Below are 24,840 nucleotides of genomic sequence, written 5' to 3' on the forward strand. Positions count from 1 at the left end.
GCGCTTGTTCAGCCTCAACTCCCAGCTAATCTCTGCACCACAACTCTGGTCGGTAGGCGAGAAACAAAGCCGGTCTTTCCTGGATAGCTCTCCGGGGCCAAATGTCCAATGAACTGAAAACTCATCGAAACAACATAGTTTTGTTTTGTTTTTCCTTGAACCATAACTGAATCTAAACTACTTTGTTGAACTCAGTCTGCAACAACATGAGTCAAAACTGATTCTAAAACTGGAGCAAGATAAGGAGGTGGTAAGAGTTTTACTTGGAGAATCTTTTAGTACAGTGGTGCAAAGGTGCAAAGACCAAAAGAATTGAATGGGCTGTCTTCTTGCTGTGTGTGTGTTTGGTTTTTGTGTTTGTTTTGTTTTTTTTTTTCCCAGTAGGATAACTTTCATTATGATGGGATCTCAAAACTTTTACAGGAGAGGACTTGTATCGTCCTAAAGAGCTTACAGTGCAAGGTTCTAGCCCTCAGGCCTTGTCCATACCTGCTAGCCTATGTGGGCTGTGCTGCTTCGTCTCAGGCTTTAGCTCTGTGAGTCACAGTTTCCAGGACTGAATGGGGAAGATACAATATGTTGTCTAGTCAGTGCTGTGTGTTTTATCAGTCATTTTTTCTAGACTAAGGCTTCTTCTAAACTCTCCTTTCTAAAATCTTGCAGTCTGAGCCACCCAGCCAGGCTCCATGTGAACATGTGTGATGTAACCACTGTTAGCAAGCTTTTGCTTTTGTTAGTCTTTGGTCCAGATTTCATATAGTTCTCACTTATTCAAATCTGAAAATTAATGACTTTGTCTTCCCACAGCACTTCTGTGCCTCTTCTGTTTATGTAAACTTGGTTTTAACTCCTCTCTTTCTGTTGATTTGATCATCTTTCCTGCACAGCCTGATCTATATTTGCCTACTATTGATTTTCCACTTTGACTTTGCAAGAATTAAAAGGAGTTTAGGAAAAAATAGGCTCCTAGAGTGGATGTTTCTTGAGTGAAAAGCCACAGCTAACTGTGTGTGTTAGGACATCGTGAGTATCCCAGGCAAGGGGTAGCCTTGTCTCTCTGTGCCCCTAGAAAGCCAGTATGTCCAAGTTTGAGCTATAAAATGGTCAGTCAGTTGCACAACAACACGCTCTTGATCCTCTATAAAAAGGGAGTGTTTTGCCAAGAGAGGGCATCTGCTGGGCAAGAAGGACTTATTAATGTACAAGCACCTCCTGGCCCCTGTCCCTGCCTTCAGGGCTTGACGCAATGTCCTACAGAAGTCAGTAGCAGCAAGGCTGGAAAAAGGCTCTGGACCTCCTGACTAGGTTTCTTGTTCCCGGAGCTAAACATCTGTCAGGCTCCTTTCCATCACTGTTGTAATTCTATGTTTGTGCAGACATGTCAGTGTGGGGAAGGTCATTACCTTAATTGCTTTCAATCGTTACATAAAAGACTGACAATGAGGAGTTATAACTACTCAGAAGTTTTAATTATGGCCTGACGTGATGTTATTGTCCTGGCCTTGCACACCTCTGTGGGTGTATTTCTGAAGGAGGTGGCTTTTGTTGCTCCAAGCTGGCTCCTCCTCCCGAGAAGACATTCTCTCCATCAAGGTGACATTCAGGAATGACAGTGCGACACGTCACCGAGGAGGAGGAGAAGTGCTTGACAGGGAACTGTGACTTCGATGTGATGTTTCCACATATTGCCACAGTCTTTTCCAAAGGGGATATTAGTGATCCTTCAGTTTTTCCTGTGGCATCATACCTAATAATAATCCTCTTGATCATGAAGAGGAGTTGGATCCTCCTAAGCCACCCTGCGGGCAGCCATAAAAATTGGTGATGTTCAGCTTCCTTATTGCAGGTGCGTTACCAGTCTAGGGCTCCCAGAGTCCGGGGAAACTGAACTCCATCAATAAACACCTGAACTGCAAAGAGGATGGAAGAGGGCCTGAGAACGGCACATGGAGCCTTGTGCTTTGGTTATCTGGTAGCAGCTGTCTCTGTCCTCTTTCCCCTCACCATATAGAGGTCCAGATCGCATCTACTGGAGACGCAAAGTAGTATCTGCAATTCCCCTATCTTGAACTCCCCAGTCTCTCAGATCTTAGAAGTCGGGACATTCTTCCCAGAAGTTGCATAGAGCTGCTGTCTGTATTCACACAATAACTTTAATTGTGTTCCCCATGGGTTGGAAAGTAGAAAGTTAAGACGTGGGTTGAACCCCTCAAGTTAAGACATTTTGGCAGGAGGACTACAGACTGTGCCGTGACAAGGCAGTAGACAGGAGAGGACTTTGAGGGGTGCCCATCATACTCTTTGCCCGTCTTTCAGAAAAAGGAAAATTTTTATTTGTCCTTTTTGCAAGCTGGCGAAGAGAGAGAGTTGCCTTATGTAGGTCTATTTAATTTGGTGTAGCAAAAATTAAAGAGGTTGTAGCTTCCCACCAAAGGGGCAGTGCCGGTGACAAGAATGCTGGCAGCGAGATCAATACATTGTGACTGTCATGCAAATGTATAGCAAGGAAATGCAGCCCTCCTTTTTTAAACAGGTTCTGTAGCTTGTTTTGCCAAGTATTTGTTATGTTTGGGACTGTCAACAGCTTTCTTGTGCGTTATGAAACACACAAAGATTACTGGGGCAAAAATGAAGAAAAGGAGTGATTTTTGTAGATGGAAATGTGCACACTGAACAGTTAGATTGAGGAAGGGTCTGTTTTAGCTCAGTGTCTTGTCCCAGAATATCTCAGACTGAAGGTCAGGTAGAACTTGATTGAGTGGTTTGTAATAACAGATTAATTTATATTAAACATCCAGACATATTGGAGGGAGTGGTGTGTGTGTATCTCAAACTGAGATGCCCATGCCCTAACTATCCTAGCAGGGATGCTCAGTGCTTCCAAAATATATTGTCCTCTTGAGGTGTCCTCACCTCAGCTACAAGAAAATAAAAACACTCTTATATATTGGATAGTTTCTTTAAAAAAATTCTATAAATGGGTCTTGCCCACTGTGCTCTTGCACTGAGTGTGTGCTGCTTCACATTTGTAATTCATGCAGAAGATGTAATGGAGGAGTGAGCTGCTAGACCGGATTTAGATGATGCTAGAGATTTTTTGTAGCGACACAAGGTGGTGGTACTTATGTCTTTAGCTTTGGTGTCTGCTTCAGGGAGCCTCTGAGTAAATGTCTCTATTCTCGATGGGGCAGGACTGATAATCAAGTTCTCTACAGGGGCAGAAGCTTTTCCCTAGAATTGGAGGTCTGCAAGAGCCTTTCCTCTACCTCCCATTGCTTTCTGACAATGTGGCAAAGGGCCGATCCTCAGGTGTGGCACAGCACCTGGGCAGAGCAAGTAGGATACTCCAATTTGGGGTACAGTTTGCAGAAAATGTATTTAATGACTTCCATCCATCTGTAATAGGCACTGAAGGCAGCGGCACTGAGCAGATATTAGCTTGACAATCAGTGTGTCAGCTGCACTACAGCGTTAGCCTACTAGGTGAGAAAATAAATAGGATAGACAAGGGAAGGTTAATTTTTCTTATTTTTTAGCGATGGGTAGATATGAAAGAATTTCTGATTTGGGGGCTTGAGGGTTTCTTTGAGCTTATGTCTAAGTGAACGGAAATTTTCAACTCTGCAAATGCAGCTGGATGAATAATGTGTAGTGAATAATATATCTGATGGCTCTCACCGCATTTGGGATTGACAGCAAACACATCACAATTTTAATTATTGGGAATGATTTACTGAAATATTCAGGAGCTATTTTTGGTTCCTGCAGACTGTGCATGAAACAGTTAGCTATTTAAAAGCCAGACTCATTTTTCTTCTGAGCTCCTGGCTGGTCTCCTTGCTCCATACAAGCTTCTCCAAACAGGGTAACAGAACTCGTCGTATTCTGGCTTGAATAATCCTGGTGAGAATTTCATATACAGGAACTTTTTTCTGGAAAAAAAAAAAGTTACTGCAAGTCTCCTTATGGTAACACTCAGCAGAAAGCATCCGAGGATGGGCTTGGCTCGCTGGCTTCTTGAGGCACTTGCAGAGCTGAGGGCTTTCTGTGTAACTTGGTTGGGAATCTGCAAGGTGGAGAATGGAGACTTTTGGAGAGGTGGGGAAAGCTTTACAAAAGTGATATGTCTGTCTCTCTCTCCTGTACTTTTCACAGCTTTGAGAAAGTCAAAACCTCAGGACTGGACATCAACAATTCGGGCTGGGTGTTATTTGAATGTTGCATGAGCAAGACTGTTGGGGTAATCCTGACTCCTAATGTAGGGAGTTACTGATGTGGCTGGTTTCCCCAAACCGGTGGAAACCGCTATTTGCCCTCCTGCCCCTCTTCCCCTGCTCACACCTCTCCATCTTGTGGTACCATACCATTGTACTGTCGTGCCATCCCGGTACGATACTGCACGCTGCCCACTGCTGCAGGGGAGAGCTGGCCTGGGGGGTGATGCAGAGACTATGAAGAAAATCAGGGAGAAACAAACTTCTTCCCAAGGAGCAGGGCAGAAATAATGTGAAATAGAAACTTTCCTTCTCATCTGCAAATCTGCAAAGAAATCAAGGCAGCATTTTGAAAAAAGAATGGATAGGGATGAATAAAAATGTGACTTTCCTGAAGAACTGAAATAGCAACCAGAAAGTAAGGAGGGAGATGCAGGTACAGATCGGGCTGCTTTGCCTTTGCTTCTGTTAGCTGCTCTCTAAAATGTTTTGCTACCCTCTGGTGGCTTTCTGAGGATTTGCGCAGTATAGCTTTCATTCCTTGTACAATCCCCTGCCAACTTTTTGAGATGGGTTGAGAAACTCAGATCTGCCGATGGAGGTTTTTATTTTCTGATTCCAAAGCAGCAATACGATAATAAGGGAAAGGCAGCTTTGGGTTTGGTTTTTTTTTTTCCTCTTTCCTTTTGTTCATATCCAGTCTCTTCTGGTCTAGAGCTATAATGACAAATGCAGCTTGGTTGGGAGAAAGAATGAAATGAAAGAATAATAACTTTGTACCTAGGCTAGCTGTGTAGTGGGACTGTTCAGTGTTTGGGAATGACACAGGTTTCGCAACCCTGTGTCAGAACGCAAAGCCATGTCCTCTACTTACCTGCAGAGGACACAAAGCGAGTACCAGTGAAGTCAATAATAGCAAAACTCCCGTGATCTCCAGGAGCCCAGAATAGGTCCTATTCAGCCTGGTGCAGGGGCAGTGCTCAAACCTTCATCTCCCATTCACTGTGCCTTGGTCTCCATTAGTCAGTAACTTCTTGCTTTTTCCCTTTTCCATCTTCCCTGATCTTTAATTGATTCTACATTGTGGCTTCATAGCAGAGGAGTTGTAGGTAGAGATTTAAAGGGCAGTGGTTTGACAGATTTTACAAGAAACTCCTCCCAGGCATTAATTCCTGGGTTATGGGGTCAGAGAGGCTCTTGTGATCTTCTCAGTCTGACCTCCTGCAGAGAGCAAGTCACAGGACTGCCCTCAACTGACTGCTGCTTGAAGTGCAGCGTTGAATATAGAAAACATCCCCTCTCGGTTTAAAATTTTCCAGTGATGGAAGATTCACCTTGTTAAATTGTTCCAGTGCTTTATCACCTTCAACGTTCAATACTTCCACACTTCACTTTGTTTAGTTTCAGCTTCCAGCCTTGGGTTTTCTTGTTACTTTGCGAGTTTGAGAAACCGTGTGTTGCCGAAACTGCGTCCTGTGTAGGGACTCATGGGCTTGATCGAGTTGCCAACCAGGTGGAGCTCTGAGAGGCATGTTGGTTGTAAGAAATGAAAAGTCGTTAATGTCATTGTCTGAGAAGTTGTGGGGTGTGGTGTCAAAGCACAAACTCATTGCACAGGAGGCACAAAAAAAGCAGTACAATGGCACTGCTGGAGGGTGCGTGCACTTTCCCTAGTGCACGTCTGCACTGGATATTTGTAGGGTTCACATACTTAAAACATACAGTTAGTAAAGGAGGATTTATACAGGTTTTCAAATGAGATCTAATTGCAGAAGTCCTGCAGAGGTTGAGTTTTGCAACAGGTGACTTGAAATATAAAAGCATTTGTTGTTTTGGACGTGTTTTTTTTTTTTAAATCAGCTGTGCTGAGGTCCTTTGGGATGTAGGCTGCTACATTCAGCAGAATGATTGTTGTTAGCTTCTTATGCTGTTCCAATTCATGATACGTTTTAAAACCAGCTCCATCCATCTCACAACCTGGCAGAGGTTTGGAGTGGAGAGTAGCCAGTGCCTTTTGTGCTGGATTAGCCTACAAAAGCCCTGAGAGAGAGTACGACTGCAAGCTTGGTGGGGCAGTAAGCTCAGCTAGAAGGCCACCTTAAAGGAAAAAACAGGGTTTTGTGGTTCAGGCAGGGGAAAGGGATGCAGTAGATTTGGGTTACTTCGACCACAGAATATGCTGTGACAGCAGATGACCCAACTCCTTCTGTGGTTTGACCTCCGTCAGGCCAAACCTGCTGTTTTTAAAGCCACTCAAAACCCCACAGATGATGAAAAGGCAGTCAGTGTGGAGGTGTGGGACATGCATTTAGGTTTCAGAGTCTTGTCTCTTCTTGGCAGGGTGTCTGAGCCCAGCACGTGGGACCAGCAGTCCTGAGTGCAAAGCCACTTGTAATACAGTTCCTTTCATGGTCTTGTGGGCTGCTTGTGTGAGGCTCCAGGAGCTGCTTATTTCAGTCCTGCTGCAATATCCCTGCTTGTGAAGAGGGGACAGAAATGCCAACCTCAGTGTCTCTGCCAAGGCGAACCGTAAGGATTTGTTAACGTTGTACACAGCTGTTGTGGGAACAGCTCTGCTGTTGATGTTCATCATCCCCAATCCATCTTCTGGTGTTGATGTTTTGTAAACCAAAGAAGTGGTTTGAGCTGATGCCAGTAGTCATGGGTATGTCTTAGATGATCTTTTGCAGCCAGATGCAAACTTGTTTGGGCTGTGTTTTGGGCTGACTGGACTCAGTCTGGTTCAAGACTGCAGGCTGTCTAATTGCCTGGGTGTCTGAGCTGATAAACCCAGTCTCCCAGCAGACCTAAATAGCTAAGTGTAGTGCTTTGCTGACATGGTTACAAGGCTTTGGGACTGGAGACGGTTTACATCCGTCCCTCTCAGGGAAACTTCTCACCTGCCAACAAAAGAGAGCGTAGACCCTTCTGAAAAGAGAGCACATGCACCAGCCTTTGAAGCCCCCGTACCCTCTTCCTAGGCTCAGTGACCAAGTGGATGGCAGAGAGTGTGAAACTGAGAAAAGGCTTCAACTGAGGCACTTTACACTTTAAAATCACTTTTTACTTCCAACCTTCCCCTCAATCCTGTCAGACCACAGCTAGTTCTGGAGGAGGACAAGATGCAGAGTGACAGCCCTGAAGTAAGGCACTAAGGGAGATGCCAGGGATGTGTGTGAGCACCTCTGCAGTGGGAACCTGGGACTGCTGCACTCCCCCTGTCTGTGTAGTAACAGGAGAAGATTTTTCTGCAGGAAATCAGGATTTTGGGAAATTTGGATTCCTGCAGGATCAGCAGGAAAGCACTTTGCCAGTTGGGGATGAGGGTCCATCTGTGATCACTGGGAATTCCTGGAAGCTATTGCATTGCCCCGCACGGAGACTTTTTGTGCAAGGTAACCTCTTCCCCAGCTGCTTATATAAGAGGACATCAAAAACAGAGGTGTGAAAAACCAGAAAAAGAAGCGTTGCATCACGCACCGCTCCAAAAGGAGAGAGAAAGAGACAAAGAAAGGGAAAAGAGGGCTCTATGCCCTTAAAAGCCAGTCTTTCCCATCAGTTTTGGAAACAAAACTGGCAATGGTGAGGAAAGAACAATCCCATCTAAAAGCTTCACCAGTGGGGTTTGGCTCCTCAGCACTGAGGGAAAAAATGCACTCTTGAAGTTATGTTCCTCTCTGCTTTCCAGAGCACTGCACCCTCAGTCTGTGAGTGCATGAGGCAACTTTCCCAAAAAGGCACTTTGGGGATGTAGCCTACATCTCTGGAAGGAACTGAATGGGGAATGTGTCTCTGCTAATGAAAGCTGCAGCCAGAAATAAGAGTTCTGGAGGTTAAAAACTAGGTTAAAAGCAGCCAGCAACGGAAAGCAGCTGAAGATGGAGTGGGTTAAAGAGCTCTCAAGTGTTAGACGGTGGATGGTTTTCCTTCACTCCCAACTCCTGGGTAGTGCGGTCCTGGCAGACTGACAGGGCTTCTGGGGTGAGTTGTCACAAGATGCTTCAGCTTGTTGGGTTTTTTCCCTTAGGTTTTTATTTTTAGTTGAATTTTCCCAATTAACACACGCTACAGTGACCCCTACTGCTGTCAAGGACCCATCTCAGTACAATTATTAAACTATGGGAAAGTATTGCCTTTAGTGTTATAAACAGATAGTATCATTTATAACCCTTATAACCCTTAACTATGCAGAAAGTCTGCCACTCAACCTTACACCACCAAAGGGGAAAACTTCTGTAAGCCCTCGTGATGCCTAAGCTGTGGCCATAGTGTTTGTGTAAAGAATAAGAATCAGCCAAAACCTTCACAATAAACCTTTTCTTTTCAAGTAAGACTGGAGAGGACGTGCTGACCAGTTGGACCTCCCACACTGTAAAACTCCTGTACCGCATCACACACAGAAACAGCATCCTTATTGCTCCTGCCTGGTCCCAGCCACCAGGGCCCTCTCCCATTTTTCAACAGCAATTGTAGGGTGGGAAGATCCTGACAGCAGTACTAGCGTGAAAGGGCATTCAAGGCTACTGCCCTTGCAAAAGTGAATGGCAGCTGTTCTACCCTCTGTAACTTCTTGTGATGTGTTAGGGGAAAAGCTTTATATACTGGTCTGCGTGCAGCATTTTGTGTCTGTGTTAACTACCCTGACCCTGGGCTGAACTACCACCTGCTTATTTAATCTCACTCTTTTTAGCATGATTTTTCTGGTGGGTGAGTGAGTTCTTAACAGGGACATGAATTACAAAGGGATCATGAAGGAATATGAAACATGCAATGTGGAATAAAAGGAAGTTGGAATATCAAATATAAATAGTAGGGTCTGGGTGAAGTGCAGTGCAAACACAGCTGCTGTGCGTCAGGCTGGCCAAGCCACCACGTGCCCATCTCCATCAATCCTAGTCAGTGTAAACATCCCTGAGAGAAATGATAACTGTCCTCGGCAGGTGTCCTGCATTAAACATCCCTTGGTGAGAATGGCACTAAGGAAGAAATCATGGGATACCAGAGACAGGACCCAACAGTTTCTACAAGGCGAGAACCTAACTGGGAAAGCAAGCTGGGAAAGAGCAGAAGGAAGAAGCTTTAAAATGAGATTATCCACGCACTGCTGCCTGCATTCCTGACAGACCAGTGCAGGCTTTTCCCTATGACTTGTTCCCCAGGAATTGCTTTGTTCTAGTTTTAGCTGCTCAGAGACTATTGCACAGGCTGGAGCAGACGTCAGCTCAGAGATTGTTCCTGATTATTAATTTAGTCTATCTTAATGAAGGCCCATTACCAGGCGCTTCCCCCGATGGTGTGCAAGTAAAGCTGGTGTCTGTTCTGCCTCTCATCAAAGGCAGCTGCGTGTTTTACCTGGAGACTGGGGGCTGTCACGCTTTCTGTGCTTGCTGAGAAATGTCCCAGCTTCTTTTGGTCTGGATAAATGGGCAAAGAGGCACTCCGGTGCCCTCCTGCCTGAGCCCAGAGATGCTCTGCCAATGGGCATGGGGGTGGCTGAGCACTGGGAGGCATCCCCAGGTCTCCCCGGGAGCGGTACCTGCGCCTCTGCATGGACAGCCTGACTCACAGCCACGCTGCATCCGGCAAATGTCTATGGACCCTGGCAGGAAACACCCTTCTCCCCTGCTGCCCAGGTTAGTGATGGCTTGGGTCTGGGGAAAGGCAGCTCGATGGAGGCCCAAGAGTCCCACTTTGGAGCTCTTTCCAATTATCTTGGAAAATAAGTTATCTTATCCAAGGAAAAAAAAAAGTTATCTTGGACAATCTGTCCCCTGAGAGCACCATCCTGAGAATGATGTTTCTGCTTTCGCCTGATTTCCTCCATGTAGTTTGCTGTTGGCATTAACCATCTGTGCCGGTTTTGGCTGGGATACAGTTAATTTTCTTCATAGTAGCTAGTATGGGGCTCTGTTTTGGATTTGTGCTGGGAACAGTATTGATAACACAGGGATGTTTTCGTTACTGCTCAGCAGTGCTGACACAGGGTCAAGGCCTGTTCTGCCTCTCACCCCACCCCACCAGCGAGCAGGCTGGGGGGGCACAAGAAGCTGGGAGGGGACACAGCTGGGACAGCTGACCCCAACTGACCAAAGGGATATTCCACACCATATGACATCATGCTCAGCATATAAAGGTGGGGGAAGAAGGAGGAAGGGGGGGATGTTTGAAGTGATGGCGTTTGTCTTCCCAAGTAACCGTTACGTGTGATGGAGCCCTGCTTTCCTGGAGATGGCTGAACACCTGCCTGCCGATGGGAAGGAGTGAATGAATTCCTTGTTTTGCTTTGCTTGCATGTGCGGCTTTTGCTTTACCTATTAAACTGTCTTTATCTCAACCCACGAGTTTTCTCACTTTTCCCCTTCCGATTCTCTCCCCCATCCCACCGGGGGGCAGTGAGCGAGCGGCTGCGTGGGGCTTAGTTGCCGGCTGGGGTTAAACCACAACACCATCTTGGACATTTGTGGTCTTGCCTGACAACTCTCACTGTAACCAGGAGGGTGACTGAGGGAGCAGGCTGAGGAGTAAGGCTTTTCTCTGCCATGCCTTGCTCTCGCTTGCCATTGCTGCAGTTCAGGGAGTGTAGCAAATAAAAATGGGGAGACGGGGTCTTGGTATCAGACTCTTCTCCTTGCTGCAACACTGCACACTACACAATCCAGCTCTGCAGAGCTGGTCGAGAGTGCTTTTGTACACTGCTGAGTGATGCTGGATTCCTTATGGTTTTATTATGGCTTGACACTGAACACAAGGGAATAAAAAATAGATGATGTTACCATGACACTTGCTATAACTCAGCAGGGGAAAAGGAAAGACCTTCCCTTGGGAACATGCCTTTCCATTCCTCACACCCTCAAATGTCATGTGCTGCCTTGTAGTGTGCTTGGCACTGCCCTCAGCAGCTTGTGGCTCTGCCATCATGAAAAGCAAAGAACTAAACTTGTGTTTTACAATAAGCTGCTCAAGTGAGACTTAAGCAAGAATGAGCTGGGACCATGACAGAGAGAAGCAGCAGGAGCTGCGGCTCGAGCAGGAGGTCCCCTGCTATGGGTCTGTTTTTCCTCACAAACCAACCATTGCTTCCCTCTCCCTAGCACAGCAGCCCCAATCCAGACCAGTGAAGACCTTCTGGAGATAGGCAGATAGGAGAACATTGAGCTGGCATTCCCTAGGTCTGAGTCATTGTGCTAAATCTGTGCACGGCAGCTGGGTGAGAAGGGGAGTGGGGGCTGGAGATCCCTTATGGGAGACAGGATAAGAGTGAAAGAACCAAAGTGATGGAGAAGGGGCCAGTCAAGCCTGAGTGTTGGGTTTTGAATGTGGGGCTGGCCTTCCAAATAACTAGGTAGAGCAAAGGAAGGCCTCATGGCTCCTTCCACTGCTCCTAGGGAGGTATGTGATATCTAGGGAGTGTTTATGTGAACCCCAGTACTGCATAGTTTCAGGTTGCCTCTGTATTGGGGGGTTAAGCAAATGCCAGCTGGAAGGAAATGATTTTGGCAGTAGTCTGGGGATGGATACGTGACATGTGAGAGCTTGCTCGGAACATTTTTGCTTTAATTGGCCATTTTCCCCCATTGTAACTACTTTTTGCTGCTGAATTGTAGGAGGCAGCTCTTTGGGAATGGGGAGTGATGGCTGTGGTTCCACTCGCTTGTGAGCCCAGTGTACCTGGTAGGACCACTTGTGCAGGGACAGAAATGGTGCGTGGGGCCAGGCAGCACTGAGGATTCGGGACGACCGAAGTCTGCGCTCTTGTTTTTTGATTCTGCAGGGGCTTTCTCATCTGAGGATTGAAAAGCACTGGGCAGATTTCCTAAAATTCAGCGCTGCCATTGTGTGGCATTTGTTTGGACAATGTCTGTGGCTGTCCTAATGTAAATAGGCAGGACTGGCTGGAGGTCAAACATGTCGTGCAGCAGAGTCGATGCAGTGGCTCTGCCAATAGCCTCAGCAGATAACATGCTGCGGTGACTTTTCTCGAGTAGCCGGAGAAGGTGCGTTGGCCACATGCCATTCACAAACTAAGGTGAGAATTAGAAAAGGTGTGTTTTAGTGACTCATAAATAGCTTAGCACATGCTGACAGGGTAGCAGCTCAGCTTTATCATTACAGCTTTGAATCCCTAAAGTGCCTGTAAAAAAAAAATAAAAAAAAAAATCTGTGCCTGAAACATATGGGCTAAATTCAGACCTCATGGAGCAGTTATCAGTTGCTAGCAGGTCTGAATCTGGCCCCAGCTCTCTAACATTATTGGTAAATCCTCTGCAGTCACCTCTCTCTCCTCCAACCCTTCCTTGGTCTGTTCTGCTGCTGCAGCTACAGCTTTAGCTTGTGCTGAGCTGCATTTGTGCTGTGCCAGGTCCATCACATGTGCCTTGTGTATGGTCCAGCTTTTGAACTTTGCTTGCGGGAAGTGGACAGCCACTGCAGTGATTGACCTTCAAGGCCTTTGGTAATGCCTTGTGCATGTTTCCCTGCTGATAAAGTAATGTCTTGCCGATTTATCTGCTCGTACACAGAATTATTTGCCTCCCGTATTTTATTTCCCTCTTGAAATTCCACCCATTGGTCATTCATCTTTTGTGATTTCCTCTTTCTTGCTGTGCTCCACAGCAATCTTCATAGAATGATGCTACATCTTTCACTCGAACACTTTTCATTCCTCCCCAGTTTTGCCAGATTATGCATGTTTTGAGATGGGACTCTCTGGAATTTTTCTTCTAGCGTAAGTGAAATATCTTCAGCTGCTGAGGAAATAAGGATTTTTACCTTCTCATAGGGGAGCAGAACTTCCCAGGGGCTGATAACCAGTCTAAGCCATGGTCTGGGCTGGCACCACTCTGTTTTCAGCAGAAGCAGAGTAAGGCCATTACTGAGTAATGTCATCATAAGTCAGCAATGATTCCTGTCTCTGGGAGCCAGCTATGTTACCTGTCACAGTGTGATTATTGCAAACTGGTGTTGCTAACTCTTAGAAGATTTGGAGCCTTTCTTAAATCCCCAAGCCATTATGTAAGAATCACAACTTGGCATATTTACATATTTTCTGGTTCTAATTGCTGTAGAGAAAAGCTAACAACAGAAACCTTAAAAGACCCTCAACCTTGAGTCAAATGCAAGAAAGAACCCCAAATATGTTACTTAGATTTGTTTTTACTCTCACAGCAGAGGATGGAGGAGGTGGGTCTGCCTTGTAGCTGGCAATGTCTGAGCCTGGTAATATCAACTGCCTTCACCGTTTGTCCTGAAACTATGAACAGCAAAAAATCTTCTCTGTCCTGTGAAGCCAGTTTGATACACCGTGTCTGGGGAACCGTGCCACCATGCACGGGGCCAGGGCTGCAGCAGCAGTGTGGAAGTTGTGGCCTAATGGGGTGGGAGTTAAGTTCTTCCCTGTTCACACCAGTGGCAGCCAAACACTCCTGGGTATTCCTCAATTGTCGAATTTTGTTTGAGAAACTTATGGAAATGTTTCATTTTGATAAGGTCAAACCCCCTCCTTGCAACTTTATTTTCATAATATTGTCAAAGTATTTCAGCAAAGTTGAAATACTTTAGAAAATGTCATTTTAAGGAAAAATAATGAGCGTGTTGATTTTTTGACTTCTTTGGAGCATCTGCTCAAAAGCAAGTGTTCCCTGAGAAAGAAAATCTGAGTATCTTTTTCTTTCTTAGCTCTCTTGCATTCTGGTGATGACTACACTGCATGAGAGACTCTCAGAAAAGGAATTTTCCCAGACAAAAAGTCCTCTTACCTAAGTTGACCTGGAAAAAATGTACCCAGTAGGAAGTCCTGTCCTAAGAGGCCAGGATTTCAAAGTTGGCTCTTATAAAGGTCTTGTAAATCCAGTCTTCAATTCTCTTGAAACATGAACTTTCCTTTACGTATATAGCCACACTATAACTACTCTGTAATATTATTATTTAATGCCTAGCTTTTGTGATTTTTTTGCCTTCAGAACCAACAAGGACAAACGTGTGCGTGGGTCTGGTAAAGACCCTGCTGCTGTAGCGATGCTATGCTGGAGGAGCTGGGGGTTACAGGCTCCAGGATAGCGGTCTTGCCAGTGCAGTCTGCGTTTCAAACATGTCTTCACGTGCTCTTCAGCCATAGTGGCCAGTTAATGAGTGAGGGTCTGAACCGTAGTGCCCCGGTAGTGGCTTTACTGTGATCGAAGAAGCTGTGAATTGAAGGAGAAAGTGTTTCTTGTACCATCATTCCCCAGGCAGGGAGTTAGGCAGGCAAGTACTTCCTTGTCTCAATGAGACTGTACCACACGTGTTGTATTAGCATGCCAGAATAAATACGCTTCAGATCTGGACGACAGTAAAAGGCTCTGTCAGTGTCACTGGAAGTAGGCAGATGGGGAGTTTCATACTTCCACAGATGCTGCTCCCGACCTCAGATGCACTCCTGAACATTAGGAGTGAGTTTGCTGGAAGGGGAGGGGAGTTGGCTTGTTCCAGAGGTGGTCTATCATACTTGCCCTCAGAAAATCTCCTTTACTAAGCCTCCCATCTTTTCCCTGTTGGATGGATGGATTAATTGCACTATTAGATGAGGAAAGCCAGTTGTTCATGTTTCATGCAGTGAATCGGGGGGAAGCCAAGAGCACATCCTGGTCAAATTTGGAAGATGTACCTGTTTCAGTGTTGGCTTTGCCTCGGTGGCTGCCTGCTGAAAGCAAAGGAGCCCAGGTGCTGTCTGATGGGCAGAGCCCAGCGGCCCCACTGGCCAGTGAGCTCGCTTGCCTGCCCACCTCAAAAGCCTGGCACAGCTGCGAGGTATTGCCCTCTAAACTTGGGTCATGCCTCAGGCAAAGCCGTCATTGCCTATCATGGATTAATAACCTCATTTACCAGGGCACTGTGGGTCAGACCTTCCCCCCGCTGGCTGCATTATGGCCCTTTAATCTGCTTTCCTCTTTCATGACCTCTGAGCCTGGAGGGATTGGCAGACGGGGGAGATCTTCTGCCTTCCTGCACGGTTTTCCCTTGTGAGGGGCTGCCGAGACTGGCTGGATGTGAAACAGCAAGCAGAGCTGGCAGAGGAATTGCACCCGTGAAGGAGGTGCCTCTGGAAGGTGCTTCTGCCACTCTTGGGTGCAAAGGACAGATGTGGAAACATCTGGGGGTTTGCCCTGAAATTCAGCCACCTGCGAAAAATCACAGCCCCCCACCCCGTGAGGGTCTGGCAGTCAGGTTTGGCCACCTGGGGAAGCTGAGGAGATCATGCCTCCCAAATCTCTTGGCATCCCCTGAACATCTGAGTAAAGGTGATGCAGATGAAGTCATGCACTTGAATTTCTCAAATGCTTCACTCGATGGGTGTTTCCTGGTCAGGTCTTCTAAGTGGGAAAATTGCCAGTGGAGAGGGACAGGACTGCAGTCCAGCGTGCTCCTAAATGATCTTGAAGAGTGAGGGGGTGGAGAGGAGACAGAGTTTGCTGAGCAGAACAAAGTCATTTGGAATAAGAAAAACCGAAGTGGACAGGAAAGAGTTGCAGAAGAATCTCCTGATACCGAGTGTCTGGTAAACTAACAGCAGTATAAACGGAGGAGTGCAGAGTAATGCACCCATGGATAAAACAAAAAAAAAAAAAGTATTTATGGTCACTCATGGTAGGGGGTGCTACTGGGGCCATTTTCTCTCTGAATAAAGGCCTCAGAGACAGCGTGGATCTCTCTGAAAGTGCTAGCTCAGCAGAAGCAAGCAGAAATTATTGGGAAAGGTACAGAGAGCAAACAGGACCGATCATCCTGCCGTGCTAGAAATCCCTGGTGCACCCGCACCTTGAGTACTGTGCAGCTCTAGTTATCCTGTCTCAAAAAAGATGCGATAGAACTAGAAAGACACAGGAAACAGCGACAAGGTCAGCGGAGCATGCAGAGTAGCTGCTGCCCGGGGAGCGATGGAAGAGATTAGGCATTTTCAGGTGTCTTCAGAAATGAAACAATTGAGGAGGGAAATACGACAGAGGTGTATAAAACCATGACTGTCATGGAGAACATAAAATTACCATTTCACAGTATAACCGCTAAGGTGAGCATTAAATGGAACTACCGAGAAGCAGTTTTAAACTAATAAAAGCTTTTCCTGGTGCATGATTAACCTGTAGAACTTCTTGCCAAAAGACAGTGAGGAGACCAACAGCATTACTGGCTTCAAAAACCAATTATAAAAAATTCTTGCGGAGAAATCCATCGAGGGTTCTTAAACACGTTGTGAGACATCCTGTGGATGAGGAAATTGCAAAGCTGCGGGGCAGTGGAAGCGGGTGGAAGGAGCAATGTATGGCTGCCCCTTTTTCCAGAGCATCTGTTCTGAGCTGCTGCTACTACTACCAAAATAGGTTTGGAGAAGTCCTGGAAGTTCCAGCTTCTGAGGAAGCATCACTGTGCTGAAAAATATCCAGAACAACCACTTCTCACTAATTCAGGTTGGAGGTATTTGATACACAAAGCCTTCTTTACATGTAATATTAGCTTTCTTCTTAATGGCTGGAAATGCAACTAAGTACTCGTTACTATGAGCTTTTTATGCGTCTGAGGATAAACCTATTAAATGACCAAGGCTGTGGGACATCTTTTCTTTTTCTCCTGAATCTGCTTTGGTGAGCTGAGAGGAGGCTGAGATTTTACCAAGTCAGTCTTTCCACCGGCAGCTGGAGTAAGTGGTTTCTGTTCCCTCTTGTTCATGTGATAGCACTGCTTTTTGACCACAGAAGAGCAACCAAGGAATTGGTCTTTCTTGTCTGATGTACAAAATCAAGCTATGTCTTTTTTTTTTTTTTTTTTTTCCCTTCTGTCTCATCTTCCACTTGCTGTCAGAAGGTGTGTGGTATACTTTTTCCATGGTAGAGTTTCCAGCAGAATAGCTGCAATCTTTGCCTTATAATGAGTGCAATTTTATACTGATCAGGAAGAGGCTAATCCTCTCATTAAATCACCAGAATGAGGACTGACAGATGATTCCCTACTTGGCCCTAATTTACTGTGTGACCTTCAGCAAACCCCTGAACTTTGTGCTGCAGCTCCCACTGGCTCCGGCGTGAGTGTTCGGTGCTTTGGTGGAGCTGGATGCAGCAGAAGCTATACATGGTTAGTATGTCTCTGAAGCAGACCCTGCCATCCCTCCTTGTAACAGTGCTCTGCTTCACAAAGAAGGGGCAAAGTGTAAGCAGAAATACTCAGAAGGCACAATGATGGCAGTTTGCACTGAAAAAGCGTGTATTTTTTGGCCCATTCCAGGGTAGATTTTGCTCAAATGGCTCCTGCAAGGAAAGGTGCTGAGAAGTGGTTATCTGCCATCACCGAGGAATACACCATCGCTGATCACAAACAGATCCATGGAGTGAGTGTCAAGAAATGAGCACCAAGTGCTCCTGTAGGAGTTTTGTAAATTTACAAAGAGGGACGAGGTCCAAGCTCTGCATCAGCACCAGCTTGAACAATGCTGTTGAGGCTAATGGGCCATTTCTCTCCATATCCGACTGCGTTTGGCCAGAAAATACCAGGGCAGAGACTTGCAAAAAAACCCCAACCCACCTGCACAGGGTGTTTATCTGTGTACCAGTTGCCATGTTCAAAGAACTACAGGTAGGCAATACGGGTGAAAACAGAAGCAGAATGGACCCAGCACCTTGAAAGATTATTGCGTGCTTTTGTATGAACACAAGGAAATTGCCTTTCCTGACTAGTCTCTTCTTTGAGCTTTTGTAGATTTTCTTTCTTTTTTGGCTTTTGTAACTGATGAACTCATGCACATTATGCTATTTTAATACCTAGCAAAGAGCCTTGTCTACTAAATCACCTTATTTTTCTCTGATCAGAGCACAGTGCATTCCTCTTTTTAGTAGAAGGTATTAATTTAAATTCCATAATCCCAAACATATTCTCGTTTCTGTTCCGTGCTTCAGAAGGCCAATGGCATTTTAATTTAATAAGGGAGAAACACACGTGACACTGTGTTCCCTGTAACTGTCTTCTGACCTCAATGAGTCTTTCACAGTTTTCTTTGTGTTCCAGCAAATGCAATCTCTGCTTTTATTCAAGAACACTATCATTTCTAATACCCATGTTCTACTGATGGGCAAAAATTTAAGTATCTGTAGCATTTTCACAGTAACTTTTGAGATGTTATTTGCATTATTATTTAGTAGTGCAAGCCCATCAATGGAGCCATAGCAAGATTTATGCGCCACTTATCTCCCATTGAAATACTGTTTGGGTACATGCTGTCCCTTTGCAGAGAAATAAATTTTATTTTGGTTTACCTTGTTTTTGGATTAAAAAGAGTTAACTCATCTAGCAATATCTTGATTTATGTCAGCTCCGTTTATCTTTCCAAGTTCCATAAGCTTTGTTTACTGGGTTAAGATTTACCTAATTGGGTACATGATATTACTGAGTATTTTGCGGCATGTAAACACGTGAGTCATATGCATCACAGTTCCTAAAGAATCATCCTTTGCCATTTTTATGCTTCCATTTTGCTGTTTAAACTTACTTAAACCGACTCAGTTTGAAAAAAGAACATGTGCTTGTTGCAGTCCTCATGGCCCTTCTTTGGAAATGTCAAATAACACTCATTCATTCTGTTCACTGGTTTGATTCTGCCGCTCTTTACTCTGAGGTAAATCAGGAACTGACCCTTGGAGCCTGACCTGTTAAGCCTGGATCATCAGCCTTGCTGGAAGGTGACGGAAACCCCCCAAAGAAACGGGAGTTACTTTATTAGTGGTTTTGTGGGTTATTCTGAGTAGATTTTCCAGGAACAACTGTGTTAGTTTAATGAACAGAGGTCTCAAACTTCAGCTACCTGTTGCATTCTCACTTTTTTTCTTCTTACAAACAACATCTGTATCGTGTCCGATACGCTTGTCCTCACATGTCCAAGTGATAACGCCTGCCTGTTCCCATGCTAGCTTAATGTGTGTAACACCTAAGTGCACCTCTCTCCTGGTACCTGGTGCTGCACTTCAGTAGGGGCATCTTTAAATCAGAGCCCCCTCATTGACAGCTCCATGTTGGCTGCTAAGCAAGGAGGGCACCTTGACTTCAGATCTCGCTGTACTGTCCTTGATCTGCCAGATCCAGAATTGTTCTCATCTCAAACATGCTGCTGATGCATTTGCAGAAAGAGGACTATTATTTTTTTGTGCTATTACAGAAGTACCCAAGAACCACTGGTTGTGTTTTAGGGCTTCACTGTGCAAACTACTTCTGGCCTTGTTCCAGAGGGGCTACGGGCTTGCTCGCTCATCCAGTATAGCGGAGAACTGAAGGACAGCTATGGGTGAGGGGGAGAGGTAACAGCTGTAGTCTCGGTTTGGTATCTGCCCTGACGTGGCACGGTAGTCTTCTGTGACTGCCGTAGAGCAGGTATTGCTAAGGAGTGTAGCTGGAACAATGATCCTGGGTAAGTGGGGACATGTGGAGGGGAGGGAGAAGGGCAGTTTCATTTAGCTTTTCGCTGTGATTTGGTGCGTGTGCAAGGTCCTGTATAAAATAGCTTATGGATTAAGACATACAGAGTGATGATTTTCAGCACAAGTCACAGCAGACAATGAAAACTGAGTTTAGCATGGATCCCAGGGATTAGTTATTAATACCTTACATCCTTTTAACAGTCCTGAACTGTATGCTACTGGCTTTGCTTCTAGCTAAGTGCTGTTTTCAATGTATGAAGTAGGGCTGACTGGAAAATAAAGGCTTCCATTTCATGAAACATTTAGCATTTTAACTGTTTTTCTTCCCCCCCCCCCCCCCCCCATTCTAGAGGAAAGCTGAAACTGTAGGGTGTTTACTGCGGGCATGAAAGTCTCCAGGTGCTCTCACAAATACTGGTTTTGCCACAAATCCTCAATAGACTCTCACACTAGAACAGCATTTCTTTTGCTGTGCCTGGTTTATGTGCCTTGGTACTCTGATCGCCATGTATTTTATAGCTTTTTTATAGTTCCATCCTAATGGGATTCCCAGTGAGCAAACCAGTGTTGCACCCCATATCATGCTGACTGTGCCTCATTCTTTTTGTTTGGACTTGAGAGACATCCTAGCAAGTGTTAACAACAAAGTCTGTATCCCCGCTCTCGCATCCCTGCGGAGCGTTGGCCAAAAGCCTGTTACATCCTAGAGCGCACTCTTTAGAAAAACTTCGATCTGATGCGCTGGTCAGAGAAGCCTGGCCACTTCTGCCAGGTGAAACAAAAGCAGAGAAGGCTTTGAAAGGTGGTGCATGAGTAGGTAACCCTGCTTGAGCACAAAGTAATCCAGGTAGAAATCCACCCTGGTGCAAGGTTCAGATTTGTCCCGGAGGCAGCTGCTTTTTAGTGGAGTATTGGAGTCTACTCAGGTGAAAGAGTTCATTTGAGAGGTTTTTGTATGCACTATTTCCTCTGAGGAGCTTTCTGTGCTCCTGTGCTTTCCAGCCCTGTGCTGTGGATTTTGCACTGCGTAATGTCATGAACCGAAGACAGCTCTAAGGAGAGCATCTTTCCCCAACCTTCCTTGCCTATGAAATATGGGCCCTACCTTTCTCTGTGCAGCGCAAAAACTGAACCTGGACTGAAGTCGGCAACGCTGTACCCGCGATAGTTTAAAAACGGGTAAAAAGGAATGAACCTTCAGTTTCAGTGGAGTGACCTTTGCAAGAAACTGTTGCCTTAGGGTCTGTAAGTGTAAATACGGAGCCTTGCTCGTTTAAAGCGTGTGCTTACAGGAACACCCCTGCTTCCAGGCACACGCTCCTACTGGCGATTTAAGGCAAGAGGAGTGTCTTCTTCCCAGCCACGTTGCAGGTCCCGTGGTTTCTGCCAGGCAGGGAGCCCCGGAGAGGCCGTATTCGGTGCCCCCTGCACGTGGTGCCTTCTCTCGCTGGGAATACGGCGGCGCACCGAGCCTGCCTTGCCCCGGAGAGCATCCCCGGCGCCTGCGGGGGCGGGCGGCAGGGACGCGGGGCCGCCTGCCTCCCTCCCCGCCGGGACTCGGACAACTTCAGCGCGGCGGAGCCGTGCGGGGCGGCGGGACCGGGCTCTCCGCGGCGGCGGAGGGAGCTGCGGGGGGAACGGCGAGAGCCTGCGCCCGCTTCCCCGCCAGCGGAGCGGCGCGGCCGAGCCTGCCGGCAGCGGGGGGGGGTGTCCCGGCGGCGGCGGCGGCGGCTCCCCGCCCCGGCGGGGGCTGTGCCGGCAGGGGGCAGGGCTGGGAGCCGGCCGCTCGTGTTTCTAGGGCTTGACGTCCTTCCAGCTAGCCCGCCCCCCTTCCCGGCAAAGCCTGCCCTCCCCCAGCGGAGAAGTCCCGAGAAGTGGCGGCGGGGTCCCCCACCCTCCCCCGGGCGCGGCGGGGCCGCGGCGATGGGCCGGGAAGTTTGGCGGCGAGGGGGGCCGGCGCCCCGCCGCTGAGAGCCGGCCGCTCCGGGGCCGGTCCCTTTTCCGAAGAGCGGGAGGGCGCCACAAAGTGAAATCCATGAGGATTCTCGGGCTTCTCCTGGAGAAAGGCTCGCATATGCTGCAGTGTCTCTGTGGAAGGCGCCTGAGATCCAGCCACAGCCCAGGTGGGGAGCGCGCGTCCTTGTCCCCGCCGCCCTCGCCTCCCCGCCCGGGCGCCGCTCGGCCCGGGCTGGCCCCGTTTCCTCGCCTTCCTCCCCTCCCCTCCTCTGCCTCGCCGGCGCCGCGCACAGGTGGCCGGGATGGACCGGGCGCTGTCCGCGGTGCTGACCCCACCGGCCATCGCCCGATCCCCGGATCCCCCAAACCCGGGTCCCGTCCGCCCCCAGGTTCCCCCCCCCCGCGTGGCACCATCCCCAACCCGGACCCCCGTCCACCCGAGGCCTCCACCCCACCTGTGTCCCCCATGCTTAAGCAGGTTCCACACCCCACCTGCAGCCCCCACCCAAACAGAACCCCCACATGGGCCCCTACCTCACACGTGACCCTCACTAGTGTCCTCATCCCACCTCAGCCCACACCCACGCAGGTCCCTCTTCTCTATATGGGACCCCTGTATCTCCCATCCCAGCTGGGACCCCCAACCATGGCCTCCATTACCACTTGGTCAGGATAGGGATAACCTTCCCCAGAGTGCTTATGGCCCCGCGCAACACTAGGGTTGGGCCCACTGTAAGAGCTCCCTATACCTTGTGTTTGGAGTAGCAATGTTGCAACGTTTTTCTGGTGGAGGGTGTTAAAGGTGTTTTTGAGTGGGGGTGCCCCTAGAAGCAAAGGGAAATCCTTGGCTGCTCCTGATGGGGGGCCGGGAGACTCCCAGCACCTCTCTTGGCTGCCAGCCTGTTGGGGAGGAAGTATTGCACCAGGATGGGGAGTGCAGTGGGGTGAAGGGTTGAAGCATATGCTTGATCTTGAGCTGTACCTGGGCACTTTTTGAAGAGGGGAATAAGTGCACAAGTGCCTTGCTTTGGTGTGGTACTGCCCCTGAGTTTTAGGGTGATCTTGTTGAAGCTTTTTAAGTGGTGTCTCTGCAATTTCTTTTGTGCTACATGTGTTTCATGAGTCTGACTTTCACTTTCTACAACACTGGGTAAATGCCTATGGAAAGAAACCCCATGTTATTCTTATTAAGATCTGCAGAAGTTACAGCACTAACCCTACCGCTTTGAGTTTAACTGGGTTTCAGTTCCTGCTTGGCTTTTGAGTAGATCTGCTTATCAAACCCTGACCATTGTAATCTTTGGGCACCAGATGCTTACAAGGATGTCTTTTGGAGTATTGCTTGCTAACGCTTGTGTTGTTTCCTTATGTGAGATCTTGGTCCTAGAGGAGAAAAAATTCCATGCCTTGTGCGTAAATACTTGGTGTTCATTGAAGAGAAAGGCTGTGCTTGGGGGAACACTGTTGCTGAGGTAGCCTGGATTCCCTTTTGGTCTTGCTAAGGAAAATTTGTTAGCGGTTATAACCACCTGTTTAGGCCTCAGTATCCCCTTCCCTCCCACGAGACTCGTGTGTGCAAGTTGTTGTCTGTGACTGGCTCATGGCAACAGGGGACATGCTGGAAATCTTTGAGAGAATAGGCTTGGCTCCCTTGAAAGTGTTTTCTGCCCTGCTTTGAACGATGTGGTAAATAAATAGAAAAAATTGTGGCTGTGCTTGAAAGCATTGCACACGTTGTTCTCTTTTCAGTGAAAAACTATATTGGAGTTTTCTTCATAGTGTTATATGTGAATGTTTGTTTTGTGTCATTTGGAAACCTGGGGCAGTAAAGACTACAATAACCTACTGGTAAAAATGGGGTGGTGCTCAGGCCATAGGGCATGCCAGGTGTAACCTCAGTGAACCAGAAGCTGATGATAGTGTCCTAATAGTTGTCCTGCTGAGCTGGTTTGGTTTTACTGGTGGATCCTGTGCTGAAGCATGCTTGATGTATATATGGTGACTGAATCTTTCCTTATCCCTCCCGCTCTGATGGAGTGATACTGAACATTGCGTAGTCTTTGTATTTCATGATGTTGTGCTATAAGGAGGCAGTCCATGGGAATGACCTCCTATCGTTATCTCCAACTGACCTTGTTCTCCAGGTACTAGCCCCACGCCACCACGAGCCTGAGCACTCCAGATGTGGTCTGTTGCTTTGAATCAGGCTGCTGATACGTTCCCTCTTCTTGGCTGCATTTGTTGCTTTTCCATTAAGGTTGGGCTTTACGTTCTTGAAAAATGTGCAATAAAAATGAAAGCTTCCCCCTCAAAAGGGGTCACTGTGGGCTGGGCCTGCCGGAGGAGAGATCTCCTTGCTACTTCTTCGAAAGGTAAGCATGCCTCAGGAGATAGGTGTATACTCCTGCAACAGCCCTAAAGGTGTAGTGCTGTGCCCAGCATGGCACTGTGGGGGCTATGCAGAGATGCAAACCAGCAAAAGGATTATGAATTACAGGAGAGGAAGGACCATGGAAACATGGACTACAACAGTGGTGGCAGAGAGTGCTGTGAGCTACTTACATGCCCTCGATCCTCCGATCTGAAGAGTTATCCTGATAGTAGGTGATTTATGCCAAACTGTTTGGCACTTTCTGCGCTGAAGTTGAATGACAGCTTGACCAAGCCCTTTGCCTTCCTCCTATCTATGTTTTCTTTAATGCAAACAAGTCATAAGGATGTAAGCAGATGTTTAAAGTCAGATTCATGCTCGTGTGTTGTGCTGACTCAGAACCTTAGACCACTCCTGATTCTGACAGAAACTAATGCGTGATACTTCAGAGAAAACAGTGAAATATTGAAGATAGTTGTAGAGTACTGTGCAGCTCTGTTGTGATGCTAGCAAAAATATTAGCAAGATTTTTGTTATTGTTATTCTAAGACCTCCCACCTTTTTACTCTTAGCTAACTCTAGCCTGTTGTTTTCTTATGCTCCATTTCTGACGTCTGCAGACGCTTGTGTTAGTTTATGCAGGGGCAGGCTTCTTTGGTTGTTTGAGCAGCACCTTGCAAAATGGGGCTTAATGGGTCTCCAAGGCACCACAAAAGTGCAAGTAATTCATAGCAATACAGACCAAGAGATTTATTCCTAGTCCTTTGTGTATTTCTTTGCAAGTATTTTAGCACAGCAATGTCCTGTATCATCTTCCAGGTACTTCACTTTTTATCCGAGTTTCAGAATTTGTAAGCTGACTGATTGT

The 24,840-nt window shown here is 47.0% G+C and overlaps 1 protein-coding gene across 2 annotated transcripts in view; it reads left to right on the forward strand.

Annotated features, from left to right (window-relative positions):
• The window catches only part of FGF12 (fibroblast growth factor 12), a 239,253-nt gene that overhangs the window by 64,716 nt on the left and 149,697 nt on the right, over positions 1-24,840 (forward strand). Inside the window, exon 1 of one of the 2 annotated variants that reach the window (XM_076341082.1) lies at positions 21,672-21,768. The exons of the other annotated variant lie outside the window; for it this stretch is intronic. Coding sequence (XP_076197197.1) covers positions 21,681-21,768 — 88 coding nt within the window. The 5' untranslated portion in view covers positions 21,672-21,680. Of the gene's footprint in view, positions 1-21,671; positions 21,769-24,840 lie in introns of those variants that run through there. 2 annotated transcript variants of the gene reach the window in all.

The sequence above is a fragment of the Aptenodytes patagonicus genome, chromosome 6, assembly GCF_965638725.1.
Source record: "Aptenodytes patagonicus chromosome 6, bAptPat1.pri.cur, whole genome shotgun sequence".
NCBI classification, from domain to species: Eukaryota; Metazoa; Chordata; class Aves; order Sphenisciformes; family Spheniscidae; genus Aptenodytes; species Aptenodytes patagonicus.